Source organism: Xiphophorus couchianus, chromosome 20 (genome assembly GCF_001444195.1).
Source record: "Xiphophorus couchianus chromosome 20, X_couchianus-1.0, whole genome shotgun sequence".
NCBI lineage: Eukaryota > Metazoa > Chordata > Actinopteri > Cyprinodontiformes > Poeciliidae > Xiphophorus > Xiphophorus couchianus.
This window is the reverse complement of record NC_040247.1, coordinates 28,625,916-28,651,486: the sequence shown is the minus strand read 5'-3', so window position 1 is coordinate 28,651,486 and position 25,571 is coordinate 28,625,916. Positions and strand designations below refer to the sequence as shown.

Here is a 25,571-nt window from a genome sequence, read left to right as displayed (position 1 = left end):
TGCAGTTCTACCAAACATTGAATCAGAATGTACTGGGGACATTATAGGGTGTGAAAACATGAGGCCATGTGTTGAACGCAGGTTTGTCGTATAGATGTGAATCAGACATTTTTAATCAGAAAACCAGATGAGCGCTACACCTTTTCAAAAATAAATATCATTTTATACAATTAAAAAGTTCAGCCATGATATTGAGCTGTGCAAGATTAATAAAAGCACTTGTGTAATGTCCCAGCTTGTCATTAAAAACATGCTTTATTCCACCTGGATGTGACCTTTTAGTTTTCCTTCCACAACAGCAGCAAGGCCCGAGTCCAGTCCCCGAAGTTAACATGTTAGCATGTTAGCACTATAAGCCGGCAAGAGCAACACCAAGGGAAATGTGAGTCAGCTAGTCTGCTGTGGTCACGATTAAACAGAAACAGCCGTAACCATGGTGACGTAGGACCGGGCCTGGAAAATGGGACATTTTAGCTAAAGACAATAAAATCTCTGCTTGGTCTATAAGCTGAACAGTTTACAGTAGCATGGCTTTCTAATTAAGCTCAATGTTAAGTATGTATTAATAAGGATGTGATAGAAGCATCTGTGTTATTCTTCTTACACAGATTTCAGTTTTTCCCTTGATAAGCTGCTGAGTACACGGTACTTTTTGGTACCAAACGTAATAATTGCAATAGGTTTCTTCGCAGCAAAGCGCTGTTCCTTTAAGAGCCAGCAGGTGGTAAGAGGGCTGTGACTGAAGACAACACTGCTGTCTGAAAACACCTGAAATGGATGAGGACTGAACTCCCATGAAAGCATTTAGTCAGTATTACTGAAATGACATTTCCAAAACATTTCACCCCACATAAAGAAAAACAAAAGCCACATTCTTATGACAACTTAAATGTTATGGAATAATTAAAAAATGGATACTTTGGGGTTCTGGACAGAGCAACGTTACAAAGTACATGCCTGCCTAATGGTATGAACATAAACTGCTGTTATGATGCAACTGTTTGCATTGTTTCATAGTTATTTCCTGAACTTACAAAATACTTAAAACCTCCTTCCTTCACATGAACGCTAAAATACACAGACTGAAGTTCACAAAATGTGGAAGTTGGTAAAACGAGATGCACGTTGACATAAAAAGCAGCTTTAAGAATCGCATTTATATTCCAGAGTTGAATTGTGACAGGAGGCGTCTGCTTTCAAAGATTGACGAAGATACGGAAATACTATGACATGATACTGTAACACTGCTGGCCAGTAGGAAAGGCCAGATATTTTCAGTTTTTATGGCTTTTCGTCGTTCACAAAGTTCCAGCTCTCTAAATGTCCACCAGAGTCTGATGGGACCGAACTTCACTGGAACATCGGCTGATGCACAACAATTGCAAATGTTTCCTGTGTCCAGCTGCTCTATTGGCCCACCTCTGACGTAGAACTCAATAGGAGCACAAGACATTTTTGGAAATGAGTAACTTAGCTTATATCTGAACCTGAGCTTTAGTTGGTCACGTTTAGTGTCAAGACTACACTGCTGTGTTCACTGCTGCAGCATTATGGGACACCAGGTGATTGTGCAAGAATTACGGGAGTGAGGGAAGCAGATGGACGTGAACACAGACATGTTGTGGCTCTCCGATATGAAGGTTGCAGTGGTGGGTTGTTGGTGGCTCTTGGCAGTGACTAATCAAGACTTTCATCATGTAGTTGGTGCTTTAAAAAAAATGGCTAGTCTGTGTGCCGCCACTCCCCGTTGTGCCCAGAGTACCGTGAGTCCTACGAGTCGTCCGGGTGTTCTAATGGATGCTGCTGATGATGTGGTTGTGCAGCAGCTCCCGTTCGTGGTTGTACAGGTTTGGGTTTGGCTCGTCGTCCTGAAGCAGAGCGTTTTTCCTGATCTCGTCCAGAGAGTAGTCCTGCAGCAGGCTGCCATTCTCAAAAACAGTCACCAGGAGGTCCTGAAGAGCACAGAGCACATGTTAACCACACTCACAAGAGCACCACGTTTCCAGTCTAACAGGAAAATACCTGACTGTAAATGCGCCACACACACACTCCATTTTCAGAACTCTTACAGATTCTTGATGCTAGAGAATGGATCTATTGGTAGCTATGTGGTTAACAGAACTCACATGAAGCCACCTGTCAATCACTCCAGTGGGATTGTCAGCAACTGACCAATCAGCGGTCACGCCCCTTACCTGGAAGAACTAAACCTCCGACAGCATTGTTGGATTTTATCACTACAATGCAACGCAGTCAGAGAGGTTTGAAGTACGGTAATGTGAAAAGAAAAATGGGTAAATGTTGTCAACCCAGAACTTTCAGAGGGTGCAATGACGTTTATTCCATTTCCAAAAATGGAAATGACTTATTTGGAATCTTGGGCTTTAACATCAATTTGTCCTGGATTCAAAAAGAATTTTGCAATTAAGATGCCTGACTTCCCTTTAACAGGAAGAACCCTGCAGCAGATCCAGGGGGTTTGTGAAGACAGAACCGACACAAAGAAATTGTCAAAAATTAAACAAAATAGAAGTCCGGCGGTCCAGAAGTGGTTTCAATTTTAAAGAAAAAAATAGTTGATTATAGATGTGTCTCAATCTATGGGAGAAACTTGGCTGAACAGACTAGCGCTGAGCCAGCAGGAATGTTGTAGCAATTAAAATCTTACAAACATAAGAGTTAGTTGCATATATACATTAGCTCCTTAAATTGTAGGATATAGGAGAGAGAGACATCATCTGGCAGCAAAAGTTCAGTGATCAGAGTAAGTCACATCGCTGATTTTTAAGAGTTCAGGTGATGGGTTTTTTCCCCACCACATAAAGAAGCAGCATTGCTCTATAAAAAGAATATCTGGAGAACGTTCCTAATTGCTTAATTAACTTTATTAAATCAGGGTTGCATCTGACATCAGAGTCAGTTGCCATGGGTGATCTGAAAGTGTCACATCATGCATTTGTGATTAGCTTGTCAACAGAACCTTTCAGATTGTGAAATCAAATTACATGCCTGCTCAGGGCGAGGAATTCCTGCAAATCCCAGTGCTTGATGCAATCAACCGGGCTTCCTTAGAAAAACAACGTTTTGACCTGAATTATTGTACCCAACATTGCATTAACTTGTACATTTACTAAGCTCAATGTTATTTATAACACTGGGTTTAAAGTTATCTTTTAATATTACCAGCATTTTTCTTCTGCCTGGAGGTAACAATAATATTGTGGAGTGGCCCAGAATCTGTGGATGGAGCTAAATCGATGGGAGATGACATGCAGGTCTTCCAAAATCATAGATACGATACTGATCACCAAAAACAAAATCATCAAAGCACCAGTTAAAAGATACAAAATCTTCTTAGCAATAAAAAAAATTATAATGGTTGAATGCCAATGAAGATCTTTCCCACTCACTGAGAAAGGGTTAGATTTTTTTTTTCTGACACATGCCACTTTTTTTAAAGAAAAAAATCTCAATAAAGCAGATTCTTTTTTTCCAAAATCTGACACTCATTTCACATTGGTTTATAATTGCTGATCTCATTTCCAATCAGAAACAAAATGTATGGTGGAATTAAAATGACTTCAAACTTAAATCTGACAACAGTTTGCATTTCGGCTGTATGTAACTACACTTGACTTAATCTATGGACTGAAGTTGTTAAATATTTAAGGGTATGAATTGAACCTGTTTGTATTTTAACATGTCTAGAGATTACCTTTTTTTTTTTTTTTTTAAATAACTGGTCTTTTATAAAAAAAAATTGATCTGAACTGAACTAGGTATACTGATGTCCAACTTTGGTTTGGATCATATTAGGATGATTGTTAATTGACTCTCCAAAGGTGTTAGTAAACACAACTGTTTTAATTATATGTACAATTTAATTTTGTGTCGTCACTGTAAAACTAGAGACAAAACACACAAGCAGTTACGTCAACAACAACTATTCCACCATATTTGGCCAAGCTATGAACGAGGCAAATAAAATATTTTAGTAAAAGAAGAATTTAAATTGTTAGCAATTTAAAAAAACAAACAAACAAAACACTGAAAGTTAGATTGTAATTGCTATTTTAAGTTTAGTTAAGTGACGTAATGTGTGATTAGAAAAAAAATATTGTGAAAGACCTCCTCCGGTTTGCCTGCTCCTCTCTCTATTGTCTCGAGGAAGCCGTCCGAGTTTCTCCTCAGCGATAACCGGCCCCGCTTCGACCCCTTGGACGGGTCGGTCACTGGCTGCTTGCACACATCCATCTACAACACACACCAGGTCATAGAGCAGCATGTCAGCTTGCAGTGGGACAGAGGGAAACTGAGACTTGTTTAATGTGACACATTATTACATTATTTAAAAATAAATAAAGAGCTACCTCTGCATTTTGTAATAATCTACCACTGTTATTATATGTAATAACAGCGTAATTACATATGCGGCAGAAAGCATTGAAGAATACGTTTAAGGATTTTATTACATTTTCTGTCAAGTGCTATAAAATGTGGCCTTGCTGATGTTTTATTACATTCTGAAGCGCAATTTTACTACGTTATTACATATTGCGGCATTATTACACAATGCGGCGTTACACACCATCATACACCTGCTACAACAAACCCATGCTCATCTGGACAAAGCAGGCAGCACAGTGGTGCCTGCTTTAAATGAGTCAGGCTGCATTTCACACAATTCACCCCGACTGCTGTCAGAGGCTCCAGCGCAGTGGACAACCTGACAAACACATAAAAGTTTGAGAGTCTGAAGAGTCATCTTTCTGACCACGGGGGTCAGCAGCACCAAAGCATGCTGTACTCTTAGCATTCCTTTTCACTCAGTGCCCTTCAGACCGCCGGCATACATTAGAGTCCGGTCGCGTCTGCAGAAATACTCAGATGACTCTGCAGCTGTCGGGTTCATCAGAGCTGGACAAGAAGGAAAAGGTCAACCGCGGTTTCCATGATGGGACAGGAAGTGGAGGAGAAGTAGAAATACTTGGTTGTTCGATTAGAAAACAGTCAGGGCTAGAGGCGCAGCAGTGACGCTACATGCGAGACAGGGCAGATTGTACTTCATGAGCAGTATGAAGTACTGCTCATGAAGTACTTCATGAGCAGTACAGCTGTAGCAGTACAGCTAGTACAGCTAGCTTCATGAAGTACAGCTAAACAAGCTGATATAAAAGCCTGGCTCTGTTCTGAAGACTGCTCTGGACCCGCTTGAGGTAATCATGCTGATGGCAAAAAAAAAAAGCTTCATAAAATGAACATCATAATTGACAATCCTGAGAGTTCGTGAGACTTTTTCATATGCTGTAATAAAAACCGGTAAAGTTGGTCCTTCAAAAAACAAAGTGGTTAAAAAAGCAGCAATGAGAACATGAATGGAGTGAAGCTCTTGCAGTGGGATTGAGAGCAATACACCCAGCAGCCTAATAAAAGACCTAGAGCCACTTCGTCCGCTAGTGCTGGATTCACACGTTTGTTTTAGTTGTATTTACCCAGAATGCCCTGCGCTGTGATCCACTTCCTGATTTTTAAGCGGTCTCCAGTTCAAATGCACATTGGCGTTCACATGTGCATTCGAACCGCATCAGAGTTCACTTGACCTAGGTCAACCGAACCCGGATCTGAAATACCTAGGTTCGGTTGACCTAGGTTTGTAGGAGGACCAGAGTTCACTTTTTTGGTGGCTGTGTTTTAAAACTCTGTCTTAGCATGATGACATTACAGGTGGTAGGAGAGGATCAAAAAATTGTAATGTGTGCTCTGAAATCTCGAATGGCTGAGTGTCTGGCCTAAGTTGTAGCACTTACCCCTTTACCATTGGTCTCTACATAGCTGCACTTGAATGCACAGCTAAGTGTATCTCTGTTTAGCTTCTGAAGCAAGGAGCTGCCACAGCCAAAAAGCACATTCTCAGCACTCCACCCTTCATCACTCAGGTTAGCAAGAATCTAGAGAAATCAGAAGCAGAATAAAAAAAAAGGTCAAAACCAAAATTACAGACAATAATAATTTTGTCTGAAGCTAAAGGCACATTTCTGATGCTAACCTTGTCATTGTTCACAACTACTACTGTTCGCTGATTGGCCCCATTGAAAGTCAACCAGAGAAATTGAGCTCAATGGGAGAAATCCCAAACGGAGATGTGAAGGGAAATGGGAATCGAGTGGGATTTCATAGGAAGGTGATGACCAGACTATGGATGACAGGGTACACAGAAGGACTAGGGTCACTGGAGAAAAAAAAGCTAACTTTATTCTTATAATTCTGAGGTTAAAGTTTATTCAGGTCAGTTTGTTTATATAGTGCCAAGTCACATCAAATATCGTCTCAGTGCACTTCACAAAAAGTCAGAGTTTTCTTTTGTTCCAGTGGCCCTAATCCTCTTCTGTTACAGAAGAGGATCATCTGACTGACTAATAAGGTCTCACTGTACCAATCTTTTCAAAACAGTCATTGCATATTAGACCAATGTGAACCACTGTTGGTTAAGCAAATTCTTCAAATTTAAACTCTACATCTCACTTCTTTACTCTTCTCCTTGAAGATGATTTGAGTCTTTTTTATGCTTTTAAATCCTGCTGCATTCTGGTGGTACGCTGCTTCTGCATCACCACCTCGCCCCTGTACCGGTCAACTCCCACTTCGCCACATCGGCCCTTTCGAACACGGAGGCGCCCGAAAGAACCCTTAACCTCACCTTGAAGTAGTTTGTGTTTAGAAGCTTGGGTTTTATCACAATAAAAAAGCATTTTCAGGCTTTGCCAGCAGTGGAAATGTTGTTTTACTTGTAACAAACCATCAGAGTACTTTGCAGAACAAGCAGCTTCCAACTGCGCCTTCTATTTCAGTTTTAGCGATTCTTCACATCTTTGTTGTCAATTTGAGACTAAGATACCTTGAAACGGCACAGTGCTTCAGTTATGCAGGTATTATGTAACCTTTCGAATCTGCAGATTTCTCTTACCTGATCTACTGAGCTGAGGTCAATGCCATCCCCTTGGATGATCCGCAGGTAAGATGGAAGAACCTTGTATCCCATTGAGTTCAGACTGTAGCCAAAACTCTCTCCTAAAATCTTGATGACCTAAAGGTGAAATCATTGTTAGAGGGAAATGTGTCACATAATCTCAAGTCAACTAGAGCAGATTTAAATACGCTACCGTCTGATGATCAACATGCTTTGGTGATGTAGTTACAGTCTGAATCTACTGTAACATGACTTTCAGACACTAATCTTTAGATTGTCATTTTTATAGAAAACCACTGTGCAACAATTCCTCAAAAAATATTTCTGCAGTCCCATATCAAATAATCAACAACTGATCCAGTTAAAAGGTAACAACTAAAGTAAAAAACAGATATTCATATAACACAAATACTTCCTCCCCACTGTCTCACATGGAATCAGATTAAAGCTTTACAGTTTTAGGTGAGGCAGGATTAAAGAAACAATTTTATTCACTAAAATGCAAAAAATTCATTTTTTATTTAAATTCAGAAGGTCACATACATTCAACACTTAGTATAATTGCATTTAAGCTGTGTTTTTAAATATTATGGTCATATTCCCACAAGTCTTTTATAACATCTTGCTGAAATTGAGGCCCATTTCTGGTTTAAAACACCCTTTCAGTTCTAAATAAGCTTTCTATGGGACTGAGATAGGGCTTTTTAATGGCTTCTCTAAAACATAGGTCTCTTGTAGCCACTCAGACTAATTTGGTGCTAATTTGGAAGAGTCCTTTGCCCAGGCTTCAGACAGATTATGCGTCTTTTGAAGCTTTTTATACAAATATCTAATTTCAGATTTCTTGGTGGCGTTTTGATTGATAACGAAAACAAATACAAGTCATATGCTGAACTGAGAACGCCATATTACATTCAAGATGCACTTTGGAGCTTTCCCTAAACACCATCTGGCTTTAGCAGCTGGAGATTGAACTCTGTACTGTGCTGGGCTACTGTGGTCCCAAAGGGTTTAGGATCAGGAGCGATGGCGCAATCGACACTGCTGCATGTTGGTTAATACTCAAGCAGCGTGGCAATCTTACAGTTTTGCTGTAGCTGAAGGTTTTTGCACGCATCAACAAATTATGTGAAGTCAAATATGTGCGGACAGGTACCAAGAAGGCTTAGCAGGCCCATCCTGAAGTGCAGACCCAATGAAAACGCATGGTGTGTAATTAAGTCAAAGAATAACAGAGGAAGGTTGGATGCCCACTTGAGCCCCAAAAATATATTTAAACCAAAAATGTTGCCGCTACAAACTTTAATGTCTTTTTATTTAAATTTAAAATTAAAATGAAGCCAGACACTTGATCTCTTATTTACCTCAATTAGAGTCTCTGCTGGGTCTCCAGAATCGGGCCTGATCACCAGACAGGAGTCCTCACTGCGCTCCATCACGCGTTCCTTCAGCTCATCTCCCCAGATGTGCTTGCAGGCATTGAAGATGTCGTAGCTGTCACTGACCACCGACACTGGTCCCGACAGAAACTGGTCGAGGATCCTCTCAAAGGCCTCCTTCTCCTTGTTCTTCCCCCAGGATATGATCGTACTAGACAGGACGCAAAAAGGAAGGAAGAGATGAACTACATCATGGGAGGTGGGGGCAGAAACAGAAGTGACGTTTGCGCCTGAAAAGGAAACTGTGTTAAAGCTTTAACACACCGATTGGAAACCAGCATTGAGGATCTACTCTCTTCTTGATGCATGTAGTTTCTGAACTGCTTCTTCCACTTGTCCACAATGTTTAGATTACCTGTGTTCAGCCGCTGGGATGGAGAAGCCAGCCATCGGACAGCCGTAATACCGTTGAGCCATCAATACTCCGGCTATCGTGTCTGTACCACAGAAATTAACCAGGTGAGCGGCTCCACCCAAAGCTGCAGACTGCAAATTAAAAATACAAACAATTAAAAAAATGAAACAGAAAAAATTATCTACAAGTTTATTTAGACAGTTTATCTGCAACAAACGTCAGCCATCGCCATAGACCCTTCAGTGAGATTACTATGAACGACAGGTGGATTTATCCACGTTTTAATACCGTTAAACACACACTTTCAAAAGGTTTGATTTAGCTACTTATAGCTAGGTGTGAAATAATAAGTGTTTAAATGAAAAAGTGGGAAAAGTTTAAAATCCTTAACATTTCGTTTCCACACAAAATGTTAACATTATGCACGTTTCCCCCTCTCTGGTCAGATTTTTGCCCAGGACTCCAAAAATATTTACAAAGGTTTTAATGGAAAAAACAATTACAAAGAAGCAAAGTTGGTCGTGTTCACAAAAAGTCATTCTGGCAAAATGATCACAAATAGTGACTTCTTTTCAGATTTACATACAAATTTTGTCCGGGTTTAGAAACATTTTTATTAATGATATTTGTCAACTCTATTTTAACTTTGGTAATAATGACAATAATTTTGATATCCTTTATTATTATTACTTGTGTGTCATACTTTCTAAATAAAGATGTCTTGAAGAATAAAACAATTTATAATGTAGAGCCAACATATGAGACACACATATAGTGAAGAGAGGCAGTGAGAGCCTCCTGACCTCCTGGGATGAGACTCCTCTGTAGCCGAAGTCATGCAGCTTCAGCTCCAGGCCCTCCACGCTCCCTGAAGTAGCCTTCAGGTGTTTGGCCAGAATCTTCTTAAACTCTCTGGATACGGTAGCTACTGTGATGGGATACCACATCTGCACCAGCATGGTCTATGGCCAAAAAGAAGCAAATAAAAAACAAAACATTAAGGATCAAGGAGAGCCCCCCCCAACAGAGTCTGATTCTGTTTTTAATGAGCTTTTAAATGAGTAATCAGCCTTTTATTCTGAATGCAAAAGGTTCTGTAGAAGGTGAAACGCTTAGACATGACTGTAAGTTGAAGCGGAGATTCAAAGACGGAAAGTCCAAATGCACGTCGAACACTGTAATGAATAAATTAGAGCGGACATTTAAAACAATTCCTAAAGGTAAGATCTGCTAGTTGCTCTCAGAGTTCAAGCTGATTACCTCTTAGCCCGGCCACAGACTTCCTGTCTAATTCTGCTCAAATAAAATCTCGCTTCCAGCACAGTCTGGGCTTTCTCCCCTTTACTCCGATTCCTTCCGGTAGATTTTCTACCAGGCCAATTGGCAAACAGAAGAAGATGTAATCTATTATGTTGATTTTCTGCTGCTTTAGAATTGTAGCCTGTCTGTAGCAGAGGAAGTGAAGGAAGCCCTTCAGTCAATGTTGGTCACACTACTATTTATTGAATTGACATGAACGGCCGCCTTGTGCGGCTCAGCTCTTCTCTGTTCGCAGTGGAGGATGGTTGTTTACAGTGCAGGCAATTTCCCGTAAGAATCATAGCACAGGAATGGTGCATTAAGTACGTCACTAGCAATTGATTAATAACCTCAACAAGGTCCATATCTCCAGGAAGAAAACATTTCTTGATAGCAGAGAGCCCAGACCCTCTGCATGAAGGTGAAGTGTCGTATGAGGGGCTGGCTTTTACTGGCCACAGTTCCACCATTAGCTGACATGACGTAAAGCTCACATTACAATAAAATCAATTGCATCAATTGACATTGCATCAATAGGTTTTTCAAAATTTAGAATCTGACAAGTCTAAAAAACATGATGCAACATGGTTATTTTAGAACAAAAATCCTGTGTTTTTGAGTGGAAGCCTGAAATTATTTCCTTGTTATTCTTAATCCTACAATCTGAATTATTATGAAATCAGATACCAAATGTCCCAGTATAAGTCACAATTAAGTAAAAGCACAATTCAAAGTCAAATGTTGGAACTCCTATTAAGTCAAGATTCGTCTGAGTTACTGTAGACGCTGATGGACCTCCTGTAGCAGTCTGTATAACAGCGAATGTGAGGAAGCCTCCGACTGAAGACTCTGTTTTTCTAGGACAGTCATGAAGAGCATAATAAGGGCTGTCCATAATTTTCAGGATTTTATGGAAAATCCTTCTTTACATCATCATCTCCAACAGAACCAGCCTTCCTTAACTAGAATTGTTCACCTCAGAGACATTTATACCAACTAGCGCCTCTCAGAGTCAGAATCAAGGTACTGTTATTTGCTTGTCTTTCTGGGGGTCTCTCTGGACACTCAGCGGTCTTTAAAGTTTCAATCTGTGTGAGCAGGTTTTGCTACTCTTTATTATTAATTTGACATATTTCAACAAAAACAAACACTTCAAGTTATTTTTTTCAAATTTACCTCAATGTAATTGGTGAGCCAGTAGAAATCCTGATCTGTATTTTCCACAGTAAACAGAACGTTGCCTCTTGGTATGATCTTCCCCTCTGGAACTGCTTTGATGCGAATAGGAAGACGACCATTGTGTTTCTGACACAGAAAAAAAACAAAACTTTTTCTTTGAACGTCATTCACATAGTAAAGTGATTGGAACACAGGTGTAGTTGAATCCGTCTCTGAATACCTCTAGGACTTTTCTCCAGCCCTCTTCATCAAACACAGCCTGTTTGAAATGCATCTGGTAGAATAGCTTGGCCTCCTGAATCTTGTCCTCGGTCACAACTGGGCCTGTAAACAACACCGAGTGTTAGCAAAGTTACCAAACCCCTATGAGAGGATCAAAGTTGATGTGAATGAAGCTGGAAAAAATACAAAACTGTGGCAGGCTATTAACAGTTTCTATGGGCAATAAAAACAATTTCTCATGAGAAAACAGCTTGGAGTTTGCCGTTTTAGTCTTATTTCTGTTCTCATGTCAGGCGGAGGAAAGATGCGAGTGTTCATATTTGATTTTTTTTTTTCCCCTCAGGCACAATAACAATTTTTGCCGGATAATAAATTGTCCCAGAAGTTATCGTGACAAACAGTAATGTTGTTTTGAGACCGTTTGCAAGAAGGCATTCTCAAAGATAAACTAGTGAGTATTTAACACTCAAACTGGAAGACATTCTAAATATCCAAAATAAAATTTAAAAAAAAGAAACGACAAATAAAATGAATTATGAAGTCTCTGGAAGCAAAACTGTCCTTCAAAAACAGAAGCTAGTTGAGACTACAGCACCAGACCGAAGACCAGTTTTGGTAGAAAGAGAAAGAAAATGGAAAAACGATAAATTACGTAAATGAGAATTATTAAGCCGGCTTTAATTTAACATACAATTAATTGATTTATTTTTTACTGCAGATCTAGAAGCAGGCTTACTGCCTGGCCCTGATTTGTTTTTTGAATATTTTTTTCTAACAATAAAAAAACCATAACACTCATAGATTATTAAAAATGTATGTTAAGAAATGAAGCACAGTAGCTCTTTATGTGTGTGTGGGTGGGTGAGGGTAGGTGGTGTGTGCGAGTGTGTGTGTGTAGGAGTGGGGGTGATAATACTCCTATTGGACAAGTCTCTAAGGCTTTGAGACATACTGCAAACGTTTGGAACATTCTCCGATTTTGAAGGGATTTAATTTTGTTCACAGGGTTGACTGCAGAGCCCAATGTTTTCACCACAAAGGCAAAAAGCATTGACCAAATTCTTTTAAAATTTGGACTTAGCATAAACTTCTAATCAGTTATAAAGTGCAACCTTTGATTATAGTTTCAAAACTGAAAATCATGACATTTTTATTCTAGCACAGGAAGGCTTTCTCCTACACCCAGAGGTTGAACAAGATGCTGGTCAACACTGCTACAGCAGTCTGGATCAAGAGATGGGATTTATAGCTTTGTTTAGTTCAGGGAAATAATGTCATCAGGGAAAGCATACCTTAAGGAATTACTGCGGACTCCTACTACTGTGGAGTAAGGAGGTAAACTGTTTCTGATTTTAAGAAGATTCTCCTCAGCCTCATTTCAATGAACCCAATATTTTACAGTGTTTATGTTCCATGGCGATGTTAAGGCTGATGGACATGTTGAAGGTTGTAGTTCCTAAGGAGTTTGGATACCAACATCCATCTCCAGGGTGTTGTCACTTATGCACATGTGGACAGAGGAAGAAAGTGATTCGTCTTTTATCATCACACTTGTCTTGGAAGTCTAATACTTTAAAATTAATTAGTTCTTTGCCAAGTGTTATTTTTAAGTACATTTTGTAATTTGTTAAGTGTGGAATATTTCCACTAGGAAATGGGGGGAAAAACAGGAGAACCTTACCGTTCAGGGAACATTGCTGCCATATTAGCATCATTCTGACATCCGGCAAATGTTGCCTCCAAACTTTAACGGAACATTTATGGCGACGTATTATGTGTGTCTGAATGTTCAATGCTGGATTGGTACTTTTCTAAAATGTTATTTGTAGTTAAACCCTTTGGATATACCAGTAAGTTGTTGGAAGATTATGCTGTCTCCCCAAAGCAATGAAGATGGATAAGCCTAAAGTCAAGTCCTTGAAAATCACCATGTTCATGTCTCAAAGTTTTAACATTGGACAGCTGTTCATGGTTGTTTTCTTGATGGGAGAACATACCTGTGAGGTACTTCTTAAGCAAATACTGCAGACCGAAGAACACCACCTCATTGAACTGAGAGCCTTTCTTCTGCCTGCACTCAAAGTAGGAGTAAATTTTACTGACGTTTGGAGGATACTGTTTGTAGTGTGTGATCTGAAAAAGGAAAAAAAAGCAAAGAGTCAATTTAGGTTCAAAAAGCTGGTGAGAGCAGGATATGCAGGTACAGTAGGTATATATTACAAACAAAAAGTTAGGAATATTTGGTCTTTTGGGTGACTTAAGTTTATAGAAAACTTAAGTTCTCGCAACTAGATATAAAAATAGGGCATTAAAGCATCGGTGATTTCCTCATCTAATACCATGAGTAGAAATAAAAGTCATTAACATAATCCATAAGCAGTCACTAGCTAATAACTAAGCACATCTTTTCACAGTAAAACTACTGACTTATGATCAACTGCAGTCTGTATCTCACATTCTGGCTTCCTCTCACTCTTCATTACAGGAGTCAACACTTAGTGAGACTTGAGTGACAGACCATGGCCTGTATGGCCGAATCCTTTCAGAGAGCTCCCATCATTGCCTAAAAATTCTTGCCAAGGAGTCCTAGCTTAAGAGTCAGCTACTGAGCGAGAAGTCGACAGAAATATCCCTATCTTAATGAGGAGGTGTGGTTGACCCCGTTGCTAGGTGTGACACTGCCTTGTAGGGGCTTTGACTGGTTGATAAACTAACAAAAACACCTAAAAAAAAACAACCAACCAACCAACCAAAAAAGCCTTAAGTAGATAATTGATAGATCTTAACTGATCACTGAATCTGGAGTGGATTAGGAAAAGTGGGTCATAGTGATGAAACTATGCAAAACAAAATTGCCGGATGACATCAATATGTTTGATTGTACCTCATGTACATCATCATCATCGTAACGCGTCACGGCTTCTCGGTATGCTGGTCATTTTACTCTCCATCCACTTTACAGAGAACCTCTCTCCTGTCTTTCCACCATCTTCCCTGCTTAAGACACTCTTATGCTAACTAAAAGTCTTCTCGCGTACTCTTAGTATTTTGTCACCTTGGGAGCTCACTTAAGATCTAAGGGGCTTAGAATTTTTGTTAAAACTCTGAAAAAGAATCTTGAAGTTTGAGACGTTCTAAGAATTTTCCTAAAATGGCATCACTGAGAGGACGGTCCTTTTAGTCAGGATTGTTTTGAGAACATGGGCTCAGGAATCCAAATTAAGTCTCAGGTCTTTGGTGAGTACACCTTATGACTTTTTATTTTTGTTTTTATGATTTAAAGCACTTTGAACTGCTTTGTTGCTGAAACGTGCCATGCAAAGAAACTTGATGGAAGTCTTATTTTTGAGTTATTAGTTTAATTGAGTCATAATTTCAAACTCAAGCGGTCAACTCCGATTCATCAGAACAAAGTTTTAAGGTGAGCTCATAACACTTGGGGTATCATTTATTAAAAGCTGAAGCAAGATATATAAAATAAAAAAAAGACATGCATAAAAAGTGTCACCTACAATTTATAAAATTGTGCTGATCAACCCCAGAGCACCAACAGCCGGATGTTGATGAGCCTGGTGGCGGGAAACAACCCTACGTTACAAATAACGTCTTTAATTATTCACGGTTTTGGTGGCCTCTTCCGCTGAGTTTGGGACATGGAGGAGGAAAAAGAAAGACGCTTAAAAAAAAAAAAAAAAGTAGACTGCATCACAACAGAGGAACAATGACAATTTAAAAAATGTATCATCTCCAATAGTTGTGATATTCCCCATCCCCCCAAAAAACAATAATCTTTTATTTGCACTTAAGGAGGGCCACATGAAGTATCATTGTTTAGATAAGTCCCAGCCTTTAGATAACTTTCAGTATATCAACCTGCACAGTCCCAAAATGTCTCAGGCCTGTACAACAGAACCATCTTTCCGCCCGCCCAAAGCAGCGAATTGCTGTTGTAACACTTACGTGGGGGCCACAGACTCCACCTTGCTGAGCACCAGCACTGTTGTTGATTTGAATGTTTGCCTCCTTTTAATAAAGCTCAAAATGTTGTCATAACTCCATAACAATATGCCTTGGTAAAACAAAGGACCTTCTTTGACAAAAGACTGTCAAAAATTCTGTTAAATTGAAAAACAACGTTGCCTCTCGTGCATAATTATGTATGAGTTTTTGACATCATTAAATCTTTTTACACAATGGTCGCCGTTTCTTGGAACTCATTGTTGTGTGAAAATGTTTAGAAATGAATCACCCACAAAGAGTCCAGATCTACTGTACACAGCAACACTGTAGTCTGCACAATGGTCATCCTCCTGAGAAACAGTCAATTTTGTCACGGCTGTCTCAGAATATTCCATATATCAGAAACCTGAAGTAGTTCTTCCTCTGTAGCCTTTAAATAAGCAGCCAAATCAAACTTCATGGATTATGAGTACAAAATGGCAGCTTTTTGTAATCTGTTGGACATTTTTTGCAATTGCCCTCACTAATCTTCCGTTTTGATCATTTGGAGAGAGAACAGTCATTCAAATTCACTGCAGAATGCTGTAAAAAAGCATCCTGCCATCCATTTACAGTGCAACCATGTGACTGTGACACATTCGGCCACCTGTCTCTGAACCGAGGATATCTAAACACATCCCACAACGCACACTGACCGAAATGAAACCGAAAGCTTAACAGATACTGAGATTAATGCCTGTGTGATACAGTGACTTGATTGGCAAATCATGTCTAGCAACAACAACAACAAAAAACTATTGAATGCCTAACTTTTTTATATTTTCAGATAAACAAAAAAAAGTGAAACTTGTGAATAAGATAACATGTGGATTTAGTGACCCTGACTGGTTGCAGTAGATAAACTGTCAGTGAAATTAATAAACAATCATGACACTAACAGTTTATGCTGTTGTTACTGTTTCATACTGTTTTGTACGGTGGCCGACAGGTGCAAATGCGCAGCAAAAGAGAAAACATGCAAACAAACAAAAAACACGCGCACAAATTAAATGCGGCAAGCAAAAAGCGAATAAAATGCAGCAAACAAAAAGAGAGACGCAAACAAAAAAGAAGACACCCCCGAATGAAATGCAGCAAACAAAAAGAGAGACGCAAACAAAAAAGAAAACACCCCCGAATGAAATGCAGCAAACAAAAAGTGTTGAAAACGGAAGTGCTCCAGACCACTAGGGGGAGTCAAAGAAAATAGTATTCATTTCTATGGGACCAGATGCAAGATTCAGAGAAAGAAATTTGAAAGAAAGTAAAGGTACGTATAACTATATTTCTTTTCAGAAATATAGTTATACGTACTATATAACTATATTTAGTACGTATAAATACTATACGTACTTATATTATAAAAAGATACGCCGTCTTTTATAATATTATAGAATAACAGAATAATTTATGGGTAGCGTGATAGACTTTGTGTCAGTCATACCGTTCTGGGCTCGGTCTCGATTTTCTTTGACTCCCCCTAGTGGTCTGGAGCACTTCCGTTTTCAACACTTTTTGTTTGCTGCATTTCATTCGGGGGTGTTTTCTTTTTTGTTTGCTGCATTTCATTCGGGGGTGTTTTCTTTTTTGTTTGCTGCATTTTGTTCGCTTTTTGCTTGCCGCATTTAATTTGTGCGCGTGTTTTTTTTTTGTTTGCATGTTTTCTCTTTTGCTGCGCATTTGCACCTGTCGGCCACCGTAGTTTTGAGAATTGTTCAAACATAAGAAAAAGAAAATGGCACACAAAGGATTGCACACCGATAAACAATGTATTTTGTCCATAAGACTTCAATGTTGGTTTTATAAGGAATATTAAACACTTACTCATGATTTGATTTGATCTGACGATGCCCTAAAAATCCCCTATTTTCGCTTCACTCACTGCAGTACTTTTCCAGAACAGTAGGAGTCACCAGTGAGAAAAACAAAGCGCTCCACAGCGTGACACTGCACAGGTGCAACCAAGGGAACCAATAGCTGGCACTTCAGAGCCCTGATGGTGTTCACGTGAGAACGAATCTGAAATCAACTCATTGAAATTAATTAATTATTATTCCATAATAATTTATGGATGAGATTTTCAGGCGGAAGACAACATTTTCTGGGTTTGTGGCCCCCCCTGTCCAGTGGTGGAAGTGTGCTTACGTGCGTGTGCAAAACAAATATTAACTTTTGTTTCTAAGTTCAAGGGACGGGCCACATTTAAAGGTAAACTTAAATGACCCTTTTTGTGTGATCTGGTGTTTCATTGGCAGAGCACTGGGGGGACGGGCAGTGGCTGTGGGCCCTCGGTCTGATATGATTTGGGAGAACTGTGTTGTGGCGGCTTCAAAGTTCCACTGAAAACAAGTCAACCACAAATCCCCCGTTTTAGTTTCATATCGTTCTGTCCGCTGAGAGTGAGGGTCATATGCTTCCCAACCCTGATTCTCAAGGCACACTGCCCTGCAGTAGGCAATAAGAGCCTTACTCAGGGGCAGCTAGATGTGTAGGGGAGGAGGATGGAGCCAAACCCACCGCTTTTAGGGTGCGAGATTACAATACCGAGTTGTTTTCTAGCATACAGTGTTATGTCAACAGAAAATGTTCTCTTTAATCTGGATGATCCGATAAAACCTTTGGGTAGAAGAAAGGGATTGTAGCAAATAGCTTTGTTATTCTCACCACCAAGAGCTGATCGTCCATCAAAGACAGTTTTCTATATTTTCTAAAGGAAATGTTGCAGTTTTTTTCCGGCTGCCTCGAGGCAATGAGATGTCTTGGAGAAAGGGAATAATTGTAATCTGCTTATAAACAAAGTCACGGTAGTTCAGAAGACATGCGCTCCTCACTAGCAGCTTCACTTGGAAAATAAAATGTAAAAACAAATCATAGCACCCGCAAGTAAATGTCAGACTTTTAGGTTCTTTTTCATCAGTCAATATTGCTTAGTATGTGGTTGTTGTGATATTTTCCTCACAAAACATAACTTAAAAAATGAAAATAAATAATTGTTGAGTAAAAGAAGAAAAAACCCATCTCTGAACAGGAAATTAACTTGTATAACAGTTTTCACTTCCCATAAACAACTGAAAGGAGCAAATAATGAAGAAATGTGGTTTCCTGCAACCCAAATGTCCAAGGATGGAATCAACAGCTCAAGAGGAAATTCTGTATAAAACAGGAAAGGTCACGTCGCCAGCTTGGCAATATTTCACATATTTAAAACACAATATTTAGTGTGTTGAGAACAAATTATCCTTCATAGCAGCCTCAGTAAGTTGCTTAGGCTCCCCGTAGCACTGCTGATTTTTTTTAAATTCTTTTGCGCGCACAATTTTGGCCAACAAAGCTCATTCTCACAAAATACTTCTGAAAATCTTACCAACATACACAAAACAAAAACATGTCACGTTTAACGTTTTAGTATTTAATCTGACTTAGTTTATCAAACGACAAAATGTCAAAGTTGCGTCTTAGCAGAAGTAGTTTGTGCTTCCATGTACATGTCCAACGTCTGACCATCTGCAACACTCTCATGTTTATAACCGAGGCTCTTCTGAATATCGTCACAGAATTTATAAAAAAAATGTCAATTTAAGCTTAGTCCATTTTATCACGTCGTTTACAAATTTACCAATTCTTACATTTCATTCCCAACACATTTGCGATTGAGGGAAACAGCAGACTCACCGGAGCAAAATGAGAGTTTAGTTTGAACCTTTAAAGGCTCAATGTCCGATTATGTGCCCAACATGCTGATGTCTATACGGGCTCTGCTCCAGGTGATCTGCTGCCATTTCCATTCCCAGCACCCTCGGCACACATCGGGCTTAACTTTCGATTCCTCGCAGTCATCTGCTGCACACCGTTTCTGTCACAACAGCGCCGCCGAGCTGGGGCACAGCACCACCAGCCGCGCTCACAACAAATGCTTACAACCAACCGGGAACATTTTTATTTATTTATTTATTTTTTTTTATTTTTTTTTTACGAAGAACAGAACCCCCGGGGGACCACCACACACATCCGCTCACCTTGTACGAATCCGTAGCGAGCAAGAAATTGAAGTCCTGCGCTGCCATTGTTGCCCCGTTTGTGAATGAATTAGTAGAAACGCCCTCCAGTCTCCGTCCGCACCACGCAAACCAAGACCACACAGCAAAAATGAAAGCAGGCGAGGACGGACGGCAGACAGAAGCCGCTTAAAGCCTAAATGTTAGTTTGGACAGCGAGGCCAGGGGGCTGAGACAGTAAGCGGGCAGCAGCAGCGGCTTCTCTGGCTGGAAGGGGGCGGGGTCAAGCGCCGCGCACGTCCACTCCTCTCCTCTCTGACCTGGTGCGTCATGCCGCCTTCAAATGCAATAGGACATTACCAATGCATTTCTTAAATCTCCTTCTCACTTTCCCAGCTCGGCTGGGGATCTGGGACGTGAGGCTACGGAGTCGCTCTTTGAACCTTCCACCAATAAAATGATAAATAATTAACTAATGTTTTTAAACATAGATTTGATAACAAACGTGTGTTTTTACTGTTAGTCTCTCTTTTGTCATTGAATAATTGCACTGAATTTACACAACAGAAGGTAATCGGTAAGTTGGTTTTGTTTTTGTTGTTGTTTTTTTACTTTAAGAATTTTTTACATCATTTTCCACAAATATCAACATCCTGCAGAATATTGTTTTTGTTGTTGCAAAGTTTCATGCTTTTCTTTATTTCGAAACCTAAATATAGAAAGAAGAAAGTGAATCTTCACGAATGACAACAAAATTCTTAAAGAAGATATTCATCTTTTCCCCAAAGGTCATTTCACATTTGTGACAATTTCATTGGACTGAGAGTGAAAATGGCTCTTTCAACTGTAAAGGTTGGATAATTGACTCATAGGCTAGTTCACGGACAGATGTTAGTATTTCCTTCGTTGTCATTATCAGTTAAGCAGATGAAAGTGAAGCACACTACATCATCTAAACACTGTAGAGTCAACATGGTGGCTTGGCTGTGCACTGGGTGCCGATGGCACTGGAACATTAGGTTTTTGATTTGACACACGGCAGAAGGAACTGAACAAATTCTGAAAAGTGTGGTCTGCTGCTAAGGAGTTTTCAATCAAGTATTAGAAATAAACATTTCATTTTGGTTATTTCATTCGTCAAATTACATTTACGCCTCAGAAATGAAGGAGTTATGTTCTAAATGATTTAGTTCCTCTCTTTTTCTTTTCTTGTCAATTCTTTTGTTCAACTGACTGCGCTAAACCTGAATGTCTGCACTTTAGCTGCATCTGAGTTGTTTCATTTAAAATTCACTGTGGTCATATACAGAAGCAAAATGAGAAAAATTGATTATGTGTTTTGATCCTAAACTGTATCGAGTGAATTGTGATAGTGATACATGGTTTGTATTAAAGGATACAGCGTAGCACAAAGTAGCAATTTTCAGTTCTGTCTAAATGAAACACAATAAAACCTAAATTACATGTTCGTTGTGAGAATTTCTTTTTAGAAATATGTACATTGCCAAGTGTTACTGTTAAAACTTCTGCAAAATTTTATTGTTCAGAATTCAAGAATTGGTTTCAATCTGTAGCCTATTTTAAAATCTACAAATTTTTCTTAAATTATTCAAGTTTATCTGATTAGGAACAAGACAAAACACTAACATTAAGAACCTAACCACGGTCCCATCCTTTGGCCTCTAGTATGGTGGTTTAGTGTACACTGTCATGTTCCATGTTTTTCCTGTGTATTTATTTCAAGTTTCTGTGTTTCTGAGTTTCAATGTTGTCCTGTCTTCCTCTTGATTGTCCCCAGGTGTTTCTCGTCCCCGTAATTACCCTCCAGTGTATTTAGTGTCACCTGTGTGTCTGTGTCTTTGTCGGGTCCTCGTCTAATGTGCTCTCAGTCCTTCGTGTTGTCCTTTCGTAAAACCAGTTGCTACCGGCGTTGAGCCCTGGCTTCCGCTCAGTTGTGCTGCCTGTGTTTTTGGACTGTTTTGACTTCATTCCTTATTAAAACCATCATTTCTCACTGCATCCTGGGTCTGTTGCGTCTGCCTCACCACCTCAACACCACCACTTCATGACATAGGCTACACAGATTTGCCCCAACTTAGTCCATTTTTTTTCTTGGATGTAAAACTGAATTACACTCTCTGTTTACAGACTTTGGATACTTTTCTCTTTTAAATTGTAACATATTGAAAAATCTGTTTTACAAAAGCATGTACAAATCTATCAAACTTGAAGTTATTATACATTGGGGGGATTTTCAATGGATTCTGATCTCAAACCTTAAAAAATGTGTTTGTAAAAGAACATCCCAGGTTTTAGATTGATTGGCTAGCCTGGGCCCAGATAGTTACTCGACACAAAATGTTCTTATGTCGATTATAGGAACACATATTAATAACTGTTTAATTTTTTTATTATTTTTTTTATTTTTCAGTTTAAATCGAGAATTACACAAAGTTGAAAATGATTATGGAATTAAAATAACAACTGTCCTTCATCCATGAAGAACCTGATTGAGCCATTATCCAGTGGAAGGACTCTTGATCTCGCAAACTTGAGAGCTGAACTGCATCTACTGACATGAATGGCTTCATAGTTACCTGATGACTGTATAACCTGTATCATCTGTATGATTTTGGTAGCATATCTAGTTACTTCTCATTATCTGACCCAGAGAGAGCATGTAGATTTTAAATAGGAGGTAGTTGCCCCAAGATGGACCCTTGGGGAACCCCGCATGTGACTGATGTGAACTATGATGTTAAATGACCGACTGACACAAAGAAGTTCCTGTCCTTTAAGACTCAAACCAGTCGCGTCAATGTCAGTAGTTTCAAATGCTGTGCTGAGGACCAAAAATACCAGAACCGTGGTTCTTCTACAACCTGCATCCATGACTGACTGACTGACTGACTGACCTGACTGAAAGACGTCAAAGCAACTGGTCATTGTTAAGAAGGTATTTAACTGTTGAAATGCAGCTTCTTCAATAACCTTATTGATGAATGGATGACTGGTCTGTAATTCTGCATTAGCAACTTGTCCAGATTGTCCTTTTCCTACAATCAATCAATCAATCAATCAATCAAATTTTATTTGTATAGCACATTTCAGCAGCAAGGCATTTCAAAGTGCAACAGTAGTTTGATAATTGCTACTTTTAAGGTGTGGACTAGAGGAAAACAAGGGGAACCACATTAATTTACATATTTTATCTCTGTTAGGATCTGGGGTTGTTTAAGTTTGGTTTTGGGTTTTGTCATATTTTGTGTTCCTCAGTCAGAAATCAGCCCAGTTCCTTTGTTCCAACGTTCAACCTCCCAGTATTTAAGCACCTTATCTCAGTCACTCCTCGCTGCATCATCTGGTCTACTCCCATCACTTCCCCGTTGTGCTCAGTGGGAGGTTTTTAGTTTCTCCCTGTTGGTTTCTTCCACTTGGATTTTGATTTATTTTTTTCCCTGCCCTCACTACCTGTGATCTTTGTAAGTTTTTATTTGGTGTTGTTGATGTTGGGTTTTTTTTCCCATTAAACATTGGAATTTATTTGCCATCTCTGTGTTCAACACATCATGGCAATCTCTCTGAAATGTTTCGGGTTTTGTCAAGTGATTTCCAAGACGGTGTTTTTCAACCCGGGTCCTCAAGGCGCACTGCCCTGCATGTTTTAGATGTTTCCTTGCTTCAGCACACATGATTTCAACTGATGGCTGATGAACAGACTTCTGCCGAATTGCAATCATGCGAATGGGAAACATGTAAAACATGCAGGTAAATGTGCCTTGAGGACCAGAGTTGGGGAAACGCTGTTCTAAGACACTTGATTTTACATAAATCCAAAAAAAAGTAGTAATAAAAAAAATTGTCCCAGTTCTTAAACATTCCCTGAATAAAAGTAACATACAGTTATGTGCAACTTTTTTTCTTTTTGTGTGTGTGTGTGTGTAGGTTACATTTGCTACTTGCCGTATGCCGTTAAGTGTTTCCATAAAACTTTAAAACTATCAAACATTATTCCGTTGAAACGAAGCAGAAAGCTTTTACTGCGAAAATAAATCAGTTTCGATTCCGGTCTGCTGCTGCTGCTGCTGCTGCTGTCTAAAACCGGTCCCTCTTTTGACTGAGCTGGATCATCAGGTGGTCGCTGGCTGACTGGCCGAACTGATCCCAGAACAGGGTTTTTCAGCACCGCGGTCAGCTCCGAGCCCTGCCTCTTTCCTCCTGCAGGCAGCGGAGCATCAACGCATCAGCGCTTCCTCCATCTGCGACCCCTCCCCTTTTAAATGTGCTCTCCTGATAAATCCTTCTTATCTGTCACACACACTACTGGAGTTACAAGGCTTTGGACATCGCGCAACCAAGAAGACTCAACAGTATTTCCGGGTTTTCTTGTTTTTCTTCTTCTTCTTTTTTCTAGCTGAGATCGGCTGCAGATCCCCCCCCCCCCCCCCCCCCACACACACACACCAGCAGCCCGTGGCGTTAATCAGGCACCGTTTGTGCCTCTTTCCTCCTGTGGCTCCAATTAATGCAGTTTGATTTAGCCTAACAGTAGTTTATTTTAGACTCCAGCAGCATGTTGGATCCGTCTTCCAGTGAGGAAGAAGGGGACGAGGTGGTCGAGGTGGAGCGCAAAGAGGTGGCCGCCTCGAAGAGCCTCGGAGGAGCCCGACGGCCACCGGGCCGAGCCGCCGACGATCATGGCGGCGGAGGGCTTCAGCCCCGGGGCCGCGGCAGCGCCGGTGGCCGACCCTCCAGGCCCAGCCCTTCGGTGGGCAGCGACAAGGAAAAGGAGGACCTGGAGAAGATGCAGAGGGAGGAGGAGGAGAAGAAAAAGCGGCTCCAGCTGTATGTGTTTGTGATGCGCTGCATTGCTTATCCGTTCAACGCAAAGCAGCCCACCGACATGGCCAGGAGGCAGCAAAAGGTAAGACGGGCACGAGAAGAGAGAACAAAGCTTCTTTAGTTGTGTGATTGAGATGGAAGCTGCAACACAGACATCACATGACACCAACTGTTGCTTCCTGAGGCGCACCATGTTGCGTTTTGTTTCAAAGGGAGGAGGGAAGGGGAGGGAGGACCCGCTTCCGTTAGGAAAATGTTCCAGTCACTAATGAATCTTTTAATAATCCTCAGTTGTGGCGCAACCGATACAAATCTGGAGCTTTATTGATGACTTTTTTTTGCTGAGTGAATACAAACAATATAAGGCATGCCTTTTTTTTTAAAGATAAATTGTATCCAGGAGCAAGTCTTGCTATTAAAGGGAAAGACTTGACTGACAAACAAGAAGGACAAACAGCAGCAATAAAGGGAGAGAGAAAGTAAGGGAGACAGAGGATTTGCATTCATTATTTATTTTCTACTATACACTCTATTCATAAACCGTGTGTGCTTGTAGCAGCAGCGACGTTGCCTCTACCTATTAGTAGCAACTGATATGAAGAAAACAAGAGAGTGTTTTTTGCCACACCAAGACATTCTGGGCCCAAAATGTTTCAATATTCAGATGGACTGTGGAGGCTTTGGAGGCTTCGAAAGTTCAAACAAGCAAACAAACGCCAAAATATACGACTAGTGCCGTTAAAAGGTAAATGTCACAAAGTGCTTTGGAACAAAAGAAAACTCAAAAGTAATGTTGAAAAAAAAAAATAGTTTCTCATTATAGACGAATCAACTCACCCGACAAATTTTAAGCTTGGCCGGAAAGTTCCAGAGTCTGGGTGGAGCTGTGGTCAAAGCCGTATCAGCATTCAGCATTCAAGTCAAATTTACCAGGGGGACATTTCATGGGGGCACGCAGGACAAGAATAAAACATAAAAACAGAGCAATATTTCATTGTTTAAAATATTGAGCGAGCCATTCAGGCCACTTGTGGCTCCAGACCTAAAGATTGCAGATGAAAACCAATCCCACCAAACACGACTGAAGGTAAAAGTGCAACACCTTGATTTTTAAGTCATTGGAAAGGAAAACTGTGAAGGTAAAACAAGACTTTCAGCATCATCTCTTTGGTATCAGGAACATTGTAGGGAACAGAACCAAGAGCACTGGTCCCTGTTGGCAACTCAGGAAAAGGCTGATGAAAACAAAGGGAAAAAGTGAGCAGAATATGAAT

At 40.0% G+C, this 25,571-nt stretch overlaps 2 protein-coding genes across 7 annotated transcripts in view; one reads left to right on the top strand and one right to left on the bottom strand.

Moving 5' to 3' along the window:
- Positions 1-82: 82 nt before the first annotated feature.
- nampt2 (nicotinamide phosphoribosyltransferase 2) lies at positions 83-19,745 on the bottom strand. 3 transcript variants are annotated; one of them, XM_028003648.1, is made up of 12 exons: positions 19,477-19,745; positions 14,974-15,030; positions 13,459-13,594; positions 11,460-11,563; positions 11,237-11,365; positions 9,565-9,723; positions 8,762-8,892; positions 8,332-8,557; positions 6,965-7,084; positions 5,808-5,948; positions 4,129-4,254; positions 83-1,952 (listed from the first exon to the last, which is right to left on the bottom strand). In XM_028003648.1, the coding sequence occupies exons 4-12, from the start codon at positions 11,511-11,513 to the stop codon at positions 1,791-1,793; spliced, it is 1,248 nt and encodes a 415-aa protein (XP_027859449.1). In that variant the 5' UTR covers positions 11,514-11,563; positions 13,459-13,594; positions 14,974-15,030; positions 19,477-19,745; the 3' UTR covers positions 83-1,790. The 3 variants fall into 3 exon arrangements, with proteins under 3 accessions (XP_027859449.1, XP_027859448.1, XP_027859450.1); XM_028003647.1 differs by lacking the exon at positions 14,974-15,030; XM_028003649.1 differs by lacking the exons at positions 14,974-15,030; positions 19,477-19,745 and adding an exon at positions 19,133-19,273.
- A 3,558-nt stretch (positions 19,746-23,303) lies between these two features.
- The window catches only part of cadpsa (Ca2+-dependent activator protein for secretion a), a 104,407-nt gene continuing 102,139 nt past the window's right edge, over positions 23,304-25,571 (top strand). For 2 of the 4 annotated variants that reach the window (XM_028002990.1, XM_028002987.1), the window contains exon 1: positions 23,304-24,379. In XM_028002990.1, the coding sequence (XP_027858791.1) occupies positions 24,029-24,379 (351 nt within the window). In that variant the 5' untranslated portion in view covers positions 23,304-24,028. The remainder of the gene's footprint in view (positions 24,380-25,571) is intronic. The other 2 variants (XM_028002991.1, XM_028002989.1) reach the window with 1 other exon arrangement.